This window comes from Herpailurus yagouaroundi, unplaced genomic scaffold, assembly GCF_014898765.1.
Source record: "Herpailurus yagouaroundi ecotype Mexico unplaced genomic scaffold, PumYag 77, whole genome shotgun sequence".
NCBI classification, from domain to species: domain Eukaryota; kingdom Metazoa; phylum Chordata; class Mammalia; order Carnivora; family Felidae; genus Herpailurus; species Herpailurus yagouaroundi.
In genome coordinates this window covers 33,543,983-33,555,550 of record NW_024412388.1, presented here as the reverse complement: position 1 = coordinate 33,555,550, position 11,568 = coordinate 33,543,983, and the positions used below count along the sequence as shown (strand labels likewise).

Genomic DNA, 11,568 nt, shown 5'->3' with positions numbered 1-11,568 from the left:
TCCAAAAATAGAACCCATTTAAGGTACACACACACACACACACACACACACACACACACACCCCTACATACATCATAATCCCTTGATATTATTTGATATCCTGTCTATGTTCACACATTTTCAATGGTGTCAGACATGTCTTTTTACACATGGTTTGTTCAAATCTGCATCCAAACGAGACGCACATGTTACATTTTGGGGTTCGGTTTCTAAAGTGCCTTTGTTCCATAATGGTCTCTTTGCCCTTTTTTTTTTAAAGATTTTTGTCTTTATACCCTTGATTATTGGTAAAACTTAGAAATTTGTCTCGTACAATGTCCCACATTCTGGATTTGGCTGATTGCTTTCTAGTGGTATCATTGAATTTATTTCTCTATCCCTCATATTTCCTGTGATTTGGAAAGCTGGAGGTTTGATTAGATTCAGGTTCACTTCCAGGCTGTGTGTCCGGGATGAGAGCCTTAACCTTTCTGTGTCTCAGTTTCCTTATCAGTAAATTGAGGATAAGAATGGTAACTACCTCACTGGGATAGTATAAGGATTAAATTAGTTAAAATATGTAAAATACTCAGAACAGAGCTTGACACCCAATATTTGGTAGCTATTATCATCATTTGAGGACAGCCTCCAGCTTCAAAGCTAGAGACCAACATAAACAACAAAAAATAATCTAGGAAGTGAAAGGAAAGAGCAGAAAATTACAACTGATGTCCTCAGGTATATGAAATGAGAGAAGGTCCTGAATCCACAACATGAAAGCAAGAGGTTGCGAAAAGAAAAGTCAGGTACCAGGAAAAACTCAGAAATTACAATTTTGGAGCAGAAGTGAGAACACTCAACAGAAGAAGAAGGGGATGAAGTTCAGGAAAATCTCTTATAAACTAGAGCAAAACCAAGAGGTGGAAAATGAGAAAGAAAAGATTTTAAAAACAAAGGAATCGATCACAGAGAAAGTCTCCCAAAATCGAACACTACACGTTTCCTGACTGAAAGGGAGTATCTAGTACAATGAATGAAAAAGACTTACCATGACAAGTCATTATGAGCGTTCGGAACACCAAGGATGAAGGGAAAACCTATACCCTAAAAAATTCTGGAGAACAAATGAACAAACAAAAATGACACAGGAAGTAACAGAAATCAGAATAAAAATCAGATTTCTCAAAAGTCTAGCCACATGAGAAGCTAAAAGACAACGGATCAATACCTTTAAAATTCCAAGAGAATTTGATTTCCAATCTGGAAATCTGTACCCCGCCAAACTGTCAAATGTGAGAGTAAAATAAAGCCATTTTTAGACAAGCAAGGTTTCAAACATTTACCTCCCATGAACTCCTTCTGGGGAGGTTACTGGAGAATGCACTCTTCTAAAATGAGAGAATAAACCACAAATGGGAAGATCCAGGACACAACGGATTTGGCACCAGGGAGAAGAGATGGGAATCCCCAGAATGTGGTTAGGGGAAGTCCTACAACAATAGTTGCCTAGTGAGGCCAAGACGATAATTTGGAGAGAAGAGGATGGGCCTAAGGAAGGATGTCTCCAATTAAAAAAAAAAGAAAAAAAAAAAAAGACACTGAAAGATCACCAGATTCATGTGACCAGATCAAGAGATGTTTTATAGTCCAGATGGAGAATTTGGGGAAGAATTAACAATAGATGCATACATAACTAAGTGAATGGGGGGAAAAAAGACAATTTTTGACTATAGGAAAAAAAATTATTCAATAAAGTGAATGTAACCTTAGTATGGTATACACCTCAATTGTAAAAACATACTGTGGTTGTATCAACATAAACTCTGACTCAGCCAACTAGGGAATTAAGCAGACTGGCCAACAGTCTGTTGATGGTCACAAAAAGATGACAGATGATGCATAGATAGATAGATATCATAAACTCATGGAGGAATTAGGGGGAGGGGATTTTCACTCCTTCCAGACTCCCCCTCCTTCCAGACTCCCCCTCCTTCCAGACTCCAGCCTCACTATCCTGATGAAGAATCCGAAACCAGTGTCTCTACACCTGTACCTTTCTGGAGCTAGACAACTGTTCTTGCCTATTGCCACCTCGAGTATAAACTAACACACACACTGTGTGTGTGTGTGTGTGTGTGTGTGTGTGTGTGTGTGTGTGTCTTTCTCTCACACACACACACACACACACACCCCTCTAATTTACCCTCTTCTTTATCCTTTCCCAAACTAACTCAGCATACCTTCACTTTTATCGGTGGCTCCACTATTCTTCCTAATCTTCTACTTCGGCTTTTCCACTCCTTCATACCCTGCATGCAGTCCGTTTTAGAATGGCTTTCTAAAGTTTTCCAAAGGCCTATGCCTGTTTCCAGCTGTATTATAATCCAGTCTAACTTGGCTACTTTTATTATTAACAATAATCCAATCACCATTCGTATAGCATTTTTAAATGAAATTTATTAGACTTCCTTCTAATTAAAAGAAGAAAGTATAAATCTTGCTAAGGTATAAGTGTTCATTGCAGAAATTTTGGAAAATACAGAAAAGCACAAAGAAGATAAAAATCCCCTCTACTCTCAAAGTAATCTGGATTTACCTATTGGTATGTTTTCATCCAATCTTTTTTCCATATGTCCAGAATAATCTTTTTTGAAAAAATAAAACAAATGTTGTGATCATGTTGTATGTGCCTCTTTTTAACTGTTTCATTTAATAAAAACATTTTATTACATCAATAAATATTCTGCTATGTCATTTTAAAGACTGCATTGACTCCCATGACAGCTATCCTATGATGTATTTAATCAACCCCTATTACAATTATTTTTATTGTTTCCAGTTTTTCACTCTTAAGAATAGTGCTATCTCTGATTATTTAGTTAGGATAACTTAGAAGTGGAATTGCTGAGTCAAAGATCATGCTTGTATTATTATTGTGGTGAAAAAAACCCCACAAAATTTCCCATCTTATTTATTTTTAAGTGTACAATACAATGGTATTAAACATATGCACATTCTTGGGCAAAAGATCTCTAGGACTTTTTCATCTTGCAAAATTCAAAGTCTATATCCATTGAACAGCTCCCTGCTTAGCATCCATCAATTGTTTCAATTCTTGCCTAGTCCTTAGAGGAACAAAAGTTGGGAGTCTACATGGCCGCGTCTTTCTCTGGATAAGCCATTTCCTATCCTAAATCCTGGCTGAAATACTTGCTGGGGTACTTACTAGCTGTGTGACCATGGACAAGTCATTTAACTTCTCTGTGCCTCTGTTCCCTTACCTGTAAAATGGGGATAACAACATGGTCCTATACATGTACATTGTCATACATACTTATCAACAGGAATAAATGAGTTAATAAATGTGAAGCTCTAAGAACAGTGTGTGAGGCAGCCATTATCATTATTATTACTATTATTATTACGATTAGACTGAACAAGATTTCTGTTGTCATTTACCTACCATTTTCTTCAATCCTTCTAATCTAATAAATGAGAAACGATGACCAGCTATTTTGATTTGTAAAATTATTTTAAATGACTGTAAAATTGTAATTATAAAAAAATGTAAAATTATGTATTATCGATGAGCTTGAACGTTTCTCTATGTTTATATTGGTTATTTACATTTCTGTCCTGATTTCCTTTTTCCAAACACTGTGGCCAGCAGGACCTCCCTCCCTTGGTCTTCTTAACGAGCTTGTAAACCAAGAAGGCGGCGGTCACCATCCGCACTTTTCGAATTAAGAATAGTGAAGGCCAGGAAGTTAACAATTCTCGTCCCGGCTTGAGATCTCACTCTTCAAAGCCTAGTAGCTGTCCCAGAAAATATCCCAGGGAAAGCTTTTGCTAGTCACCCCCCGCCCCTGCCCCAGAGCTCACACTCTGGAATGACTTGGGAATGGCCAGATGTGCTCTCTGCGCACGCGCGGCTCTCCCGGGGGCGGGGCCTCAGAGCGCGCCAGCCCCACCGCCCCGCCTCTCGGCCCCGCCCCCGGCCCTGCCCAATCCTAGGCGCGGCGGGCTCGCGAGTCCGAGCCGGGAGGTAGGGAAAGGCGGGGGTGTCCCGCGTGGGGTCTTGCACGGCGACGGGGCCGGGCCCCGGAGTCCTGAGGCGAGAAGGGCCGGCGGCGACTCCGGGCCGCTGCTCGCCGCCATCTTGCCCCCGGAGAGGGCAGCGGCGGGCGGGGAGGCGTACCCCGGGGCCGGGCTTGGGCCGCGGGCTGGCCCGGGCGGAGCGGCGGGAGGCCAGGACCCTTCGGCGGAGGGGGGCCGTAACTGTCGGGCCGGCGGGGCGTGGGAAGGCGCCGTGTCGGAGGCCGGAGACCGCGCGAGGCCCGGGCCTCCCCGCCGACCCGCTCCGACGCGTGGGCCGGCCCCGCCGGGCCGCGGTGTCCTCACAGAACCGCGCTGCAGTGTATGAACGTTTCAGAGGTCCTCTGGCTTGATCCTCACGCCGCAGGCCTCGGAAGGAGGCAGGGAATGTGGCTGTTGGCCCATTTTGCAGACAGGAAACAGGCTCAGAGTGGGGAGGGGATTTTAAGTATTTAATATCAGGAGAAAGTTTGGTGCACTCTCTTCCCTCCTTATATTAGTTTTATTCATTTCTTGCTTTTTCTTTTTCTTACAAATTTAAAAATACAGAAAAATAGAATATTACAACGGTTCGCCCAGGGACGCCCAGCAAGGTCATGGCGGTGGGATTCAGTCTTAGTCCACCAAATCCAGCACCCTTTTCACCTGGCCACTCTGCCTTCCCCGTCAAAGGAAGGGGCTGAGCTCAGGGATTGTTAGGGAAGGGACCCGCAGTTCTTTTTTCTTTTCTTTCCTTCTTTCTTTCTGTTGTTCATCAGTCTCTTCTGCATCATCAGTGCTAGGAAGCGTTCAGAAGCCAAGTCATGGATCCACCTGCCCGCAAAGAAAAATCCAAAGTTAAAGAACCTGTCAGCAGAGTGGAGAAGGCCAAGCAGAAATCAGCCCAGCAGGAGCTGAAGCAAAGACAAAGAGCAGAGGTGAGATAAAGATGGGCGAGTATACCTGTGGTCTGCTGGAGATGATGCTGGAATAGAGACAGGAGAGAGAACTGTGATGCAGTTCTGCCTCCAGGAAAGCAGGTGCTCTCCTGGGAGGAGATCGAGGTCCAGAATGATGGAGTGGCAGCCCAGAGTCTCATGCCAGGTTACTGTCAGAGCCCTGACCGTCCCCACGTGATTCCTGGTGCAGAGCCTTTGTGCAAGGAAGAAAGGAAAAACGGAAGGGACATGTGAGGGAGGGGTCAGAGTGAGACAACAAGTGTTGGATACCCCCTAGCACAGATGTTCGGGATTTGGCCGGGGAGCAGCTAGCTGCTCATAACCAGAAGAGGCGCAGGTCCTATAGCCACCAGACCTGTTCCTTTGTTCAGTCGACACAATCAACTTGAGAATGAAAAGCTAAACTGTTGACACTACCTTTGTTGGAGCACATCCAGACATGTAGGGTTTTTTTTTTTTTTTTTTTGTATTTAATATCATAAGAAAGCTTGCTGCACTGTCTTCCCTCTTTCTGGTCATTTTATTTGTTCCTTTTTTGAGACATTAAAAAATATGGAAGAACAGAGTATTAGAACAGACACCTGCGTACTCAGCACCCCAGATTGGTGTTGATTAATATTTTGTCATACTCGCCTGGAGCCTTTCAGATAAATAAAAATTACATATGAATTTGAAGTCCTCTTTGTCCATTCCTGTCTTACACCCTTTTTCCCTTTCTGTGGGCAACCATTATAATGTTTTATGCTTTTACACTCAAATATATTAATAGATATCCTTGAGCAATATACAATGTTCTTTTGTGTTTTAAAATTTTATATTAATAAAATTCTGTGTTTTGGGACACCCGGCTGGCTTGGTCAGTAGAGTGTACAACTCTTGATCTCGGGGGTGTGAGTTTAAGCCCCATGTTGGGCATAGAGATTGCTCAAAAATAAAATCTTAAAAAAAATTATCAAAAAATAAATAAGTAGGGGCACCTGGGTGGCTCAGTTGGTGAAGCATCTGACTTCAACTCAGGTCATGATCTCACGGTTCGTGAGTTCAAGCCCCATATTGGGCTCTGTGCTGGCAGTGTGGAGCCTGCTTAGGATTCTCTCTCCTTCTCTCTCTGCCCCTCCCCTACTCATACACTCATGCTCTCTCTCTGTCTCTCTCTCAAAAATAAATAAACATTAAAAAAAATTAAAAACTGACAAAATCCTCCTTTAAAAAAAGAAAAATAAATAAGTAAAAAATAAAATTCTGTGTTTTATTTGACCCTTTGCCTACATTATGTTTTTTAGGACTATTCATGTTATTATAATAATGTAGTTTATTCCTCATCACTGCTTACAGTAATCTATTTTATTTTATTTTTTGACTTTTTATTTAAATTCCAGTTAGTTAACTTACAGTGTAATATTCGTTTCAGGTGTACAATGTAGTGATTGAACACTTCCATACATCACCCGGTGCTCATTATCCACCTGACCCATCCCCCCCACCCCAACCTCCTCTCTGATTACCATCAATTCGTTCTCTATAGTTAAGAGTCTGTTTCTTAGTTTAAGAAACAAAAGAAATGAGCATAGGAGAAAAAGAGATACAGTAGTCTGTTTTATGAATCCACTTGGGTATATTTACCCGTTCTTCCAGTAATGAACATTTAAATTACTTGTAGATTTTTACTACTACAGATATTACTGTCGTGAAAAACTTTTTGATGTCATAGATGCTTTGGCACCTGTGCTAGAATTTCCGTAGAGCATCTATAACTAGAAGTAGAATGGCTGTGTATATTTCCGTTGTACTAGACATTGCCAGATTGCTGTCAAAGAGGTGATAGCAGTGTAAGAGGGTTCTCATTCCTCACTTCTTTTCCTACTTGATAGCGAAAGATTTCACATTTTTGTTGATTTGATCCGTTCATTAAGTCCTGAGCTGCTACTAGGTGCCAGGCGCCGTTGCAGGAGCTTGAGACCCGTGACTGGACCAGGCAGAGAAGAATGCCTGCCTTCGTGGAGCTGCATTCATTGGGGGAGGCGCTTTATACTAAGTAAACTGTATAATAGAGTGTTTGAAGTTAATCCATACACAGAAATCTACCTTTGGGTTAAGACCGACCGCCTGAGGGCTGTGGACTTGGATTCTAACAAATTATTCTCCCCTTCTTCACCTCCCCATCCCCACCTGGATCCAGGCCCCAGATGTTCTTATTGCATTGTGCTTTGGGGAACAGTTGGAGGGTTGCTCTAAGAAACAGCCTGAGGCAACCGTCCTTTGTGCACACTGTAAGGAAAGATGCTGTCAGGGACATTCTTGTCCTTATTGACATCCTTCTGGTGAGGTTCCACAGGTTAGATTTATTAGTCCAACTCTAAATCCCCGCTCCTCTATGAACCCCAGTTCTTCCCATGGGACCTTGGACAAGATGCTTCATCTCTCTGAACCTCAGTCCCCCCCTTAGTACGAGGATGATGACCTCTACCTCCAAGATTGTCATGAGGAACAGAAATGTATGTAAGGCACTTAGCACAGGGCCTGGCACCGAGAGAGCACCCAGTAAATGGCAGCAGATTGTTAGCAGAGGTTGGGTGCTTCCAGGCACTTGGCCTGCTTTTACTTGTGCGGATTCTGAATTGAAGGACTGATTGTGTTTATGGTGATATGCTGCAAAGGAATATTGAAATGTAACATTCCCAGGCACGGGGCCAGCCTGCACGTGCATGACCACGTGTATCTTCACACTAGGGCTTATTACTCCTCCCATTATTCTGACCTTTGTAAATCCTGCCTGGCATAAGGAAGAGATAGAGGATATGTGACTTTGTGAGGTAGAAGGTATTATCCTCACTTTAAAGCACAGAACCCTAGTTACTGAGGGATTGAGGGGCAGGACTGCCAGCTAAATCTGACCTTCGGCTCCTGCTTTTTGCTTTGCCCCACAGTGACCTTGCTGTTCGCTTTATCTGTGCTGCCTGGGATGTAGTCTCTTAAGATAGAAATGGCAAGACCCTTGCGGGGAAAAGGAGACACAGTTTCCATTCAGTTCTACAAAGATGGCACATTCTAGAAAGTTCGATGTGATGGAGCGATGTGGGGGATAAATGGGAACAGAGGGCACATGTGGCTGTGAAGCAGCATTTGACACTGTTAGCGACTCTTTCCTTCTCAAAAGTCTTTCATTCCTTGGCTCAGACCTGCTGACCTATTTTGAGTCCCTTCTTTCTCTGCTTATTTTATTTTCCCTTCTACCAGTCTGCCTTCTGGTCCCCAAGAAGCTACTTCATATCCTTCTTAGTCCCCAGCTCAGTCAGATGCAGATTAAAATGCTCAGTAAAGCATGAACGGATGAAGCCGAGGTTCAAATATATGATACCTATATCTATAAATCTATATCTAATCTACATATATAAGAAGTATGTGTATTCATATGTATATATAATGTGTGCAACTTAAAGGAGATGAATAAAACAATCCTGTGCCTACCACCCAACTGAAGAAATAGAACGTGACCAGGAACTTGGAAGCTTCTCGGGCCCCACTCTGGTCTTGTCCCCAACCCTTCCCACTAGCATGGCCTAATTTCTTGATTTTATGCCGATCATGCCCTTGCTGTTCTGTACTAATTTACTCTTCCACTGTGTACCCCCAAGTAATACTTTGTGGCCTAACAATATACTATCTAGTTGTGCATGTTTCTGAATTTTTAAATATGTTACTACATTCTGTGACTGTCTCTCTTCACTCCGCTTTTTTTTTTTTAAACTATTCAGATCTATGCATTTATTTTCATTGTGGTAAAGTGTATATAACCTAAAAGCTAACCATTTTAACCATCAGTATTCTGCTTTTTTAAAGTTTTTATTTTTGAGAGAGAGAGAGAGACAGAGCACGAGTGGGGGAGGGGCAGAGAGAGAGAGGGAGACACAGAATCTGAAGCAGGCTCCAGGCTCTGGGCTGTCAGCACAGAGCACGATATAGGGCTTGAACTCGTGAACCGCGAGATCGTGACCTGAGCTGAAGTCAGACGCTTAACCGACTGAGCCACCCAGGTGCCCCTTAACCATCAGTATTCTGCTTTTTGATAATCATTTATGTTGCTTGTAACTGTCCTCATCACTGTGTGGGATTCCCATTTTCCTTAGAGATTATAGGGTCTCACCATAGCAGACACATGGGGGGACTGTAGGATCATTCACCCTTTCTATGTAGTCAGTTTTGATCATTTTACTCTTTGTAGGAATTTATTTCATTTTAAGTTTTCAAACTTATTGACACAAAGTTCATAATACTTGGAGTTAGCCTCCATTAGATCAGTGATTATCTTTTCTTTTTGATGCCAGTCATGTTTTAAATTTTTTTTTTTCAACGTTTATTTATTTTTGGGACAGAGAGAGACAGAGCATGAACGGGGGAGGGGCAGAGAGAGAGGGAGACACAGAATCGGAAGCAGGCTTCAGGCTCTGAGCTGTCAGCCCAGAGCCCGACGCGGGGCTCGAACTCACGGACCGCGAGATCGTGACCTGGCTGAAGTCAGACGCCTAACCGACTGCACCACCCAGGCGCCCCGATGCCAGTCATGTTTGTGTCTCCCCCTTTTTATCTCTGTTCACCCTGTCATAGGTTTGCAGGATTTTCTCTACTGCTTTCAAAGAACCATCTTGCATGGTTAGTGATCCTCTCTTACACATTTGGTTGCCTTTTCTGCTCTTTATTTTGTGTTTTCTATTTGTCTCACTGCTCGGTTTCTTTTTTCCCCCTTTCTTGTCTTCTCTTAAATTCATCCAAGTTACATCCCCCCGCCCCCACACACAAACACACTCCTTCATTTTTCTCTTTTACAACTGGGGGCGTTTTATGATGTTTCTGTTCTTTAGTGGACAGATCAGCACCGCAAGGATAAAGGTGAGGAATGAGGTAGATACCCCACCTTTCACCTGAGAATGTCTCTTGAGATTTTCATTCCACCGCCGCTGCCTGCCCTACGTCGTCATATTCTTGCCACCTCCTCCCTGGACTGTTGTGATGATGCCTCCTAAGGGGCCTGTGATCTCTCTTTCCCCTACTTGATCCCTCACATGGTCTCTAGTTATCTCTCCCAAAGCAGAGATACAATCGGGTTGCCCCCCTGCGCACTAATCTTGCTGGCTCTCCAGAGTCTGGCCAAAGTCCAGATGCCTCGGCAGGGCATTTAAGGCTCCAACATCCTCAGTGCTTTCTCCACCTCCCCACACGCTGTGATATCCTTCATATTAGCATAGTTGAAGGTTCCAGAACTAATCCTGTACTCTTCCATTCTGTTTATTCCGTCACACCACCCTCTGCCCGCCCCCTAGTATGTCCTTTCTTCCCTGCTTGTCCAGATCCTACTGAAGCTTCAAAAGCCAGATCAAGCCACCTGCCTGCTTCTCTCCTCATGCTCCAGATGGAATCAGTAGCCGTCTCTTGTGCTCCGTTATCACTGTCCCTGCATTTTTGCCCCAGGCCCGGCATTTGCCCCTGACCCAGCCTGTGGTGTCTGCTTAAGCAGCTGCCTCGTCTGCTAACATGTCGGCTTCTCCCTTCAGATCTATGCCCTCAACCGAGTCATGACAGAGCTGGAGCAGCAGCAGTTCGATGAGTTCTGTAAACAGATGCAGCCTCCCGGAGAGTGAGCCACCCGTGTCCAAACGACACGGCCCCCGGAGGCTGTGCTGGTCAGCTTGTTGCCAGTTTTAGGCTGAGCCGGTCCACTTGGAACCTTACAGAACCAGACAAGACGACATCTGGGTTCTTCCTAAAACTGGATAAATGTGAACTTCCTGTGTGTGACTCCTGCTTCACTGGTTACTCCCGTCTGAATTGGCCCGATGCTTGCTGAAGAGACTTGTTTTATTCTTCTAAGACACTAGACCCTAGATTTCTTTTTTTTTTTTTTAACTTTTTTCTATTGTTTGAGAAAAAAAAATCAGTGTTTCTCGTGAAACTGTAGATCTTCTCCAAAAATATAAATAAAAGACTGATAAAATGTTCGTTTGCTCACTTTAGCTTGGGGGCGGGGGGTGCCTAGCCACAGACAGTGGAGTCACAAAGGATGTGATAACACTGCGTGTTAACTAACTTGAATTTAAACCAATAAAAATTAATAAAAAGGAAGAATGTAATAGGTAAGACAAGTTGAGGTGAGCAGAGGCAACCCTTCGTCCTCGGGGAGGGAGTGAAGGGAGGAGGGAAGAGAAAGTCAGTGCTTCCAGTTCTCCTTCTTCCTGGGGCGAAAGCCCAGCACCCCCAACAGCTCCTGAATTTTCAGCCACACGGACATAAAGACGTGACGCTTCACTCCCACGTGAGCCAATACTCGGGGTGGAGGGCCGCAGCTAGGATTCCTCTGACCTCGTGATGGACAGTTAGCAGCAGGCTTGCACCAGCAGGGGGAGTGTGCGGGTGCTTTTTGCTTTTCATTCCGGGAATCACTTTATCAGGCCTGGAAACGGGTTTGCGATGGGCATATTCAGACTGGTTCCTCAAGAACCATTCACCTACCCATCCTTCCACCTGCCATCTTTCAGTATCGGAGTGTAAAGTCGTTTCTGCT

The 11,568-nt window shown here is 43.8% G+C and overlaps 1 protein-coding gene across 2 annotated transcripts; it reads left to right on the top strand.

The window, feature by feature from the left end:
* The first annotated feature begins 3,927 nt into the window (after positions 1-3,927).
* SVBP (small vasohibin binding protein) lies at positions 3,928-11,005 on the top strand. 2 transcript variants are annotated; one of them, XM_040469873.1, is made up of 3 exons: positions 3,928-4,024; positions 4,851-4,991; positions 10,562-11,005. In XM_040469873.1, the coding sequence occupies exons 2-3, from the start codon at positions 4,878-4,880 to the stop codon at positions 10,646-10,648; spliced, it is 201 nt and encodes a 66-aa protein (XP_040325807.1). In that variant the 5' UTR covers positions 3,928-4,024; positions 4,851-4,877; the 3' UTR covers positions 10,649-11,005. The 2 variants fall into 2 exon arrangements, with proteins under 2 accessions (XP_040325807.1, XP_040325808.1); XM_040469874.1 differs by having other exon boundaries at positions 3,953-4,024; positions 4,833-4,991.
* Positions 11,006-11,568: the final 563 nt, after the last annotated feature.

What these genes read in the sequence shown, in the direction of transcription:
- SVBP (XM_040469873.1), top strand. Translation starts at nt 4,878, where the DNA reads ATGGATCCACCTGCCCGCAAAGAAAAATCCAAAGTTAAAGAACCTGTC. An exon ending in AGCAAAGACAAAGAGCAGAG is followed by an intron (nt 4,992 to 10,561) that starts GTGAGATAAAGA and finishes TTCTCCCTTCAG; the next exon opens with ATCTATGCCCTCAACCGAGT.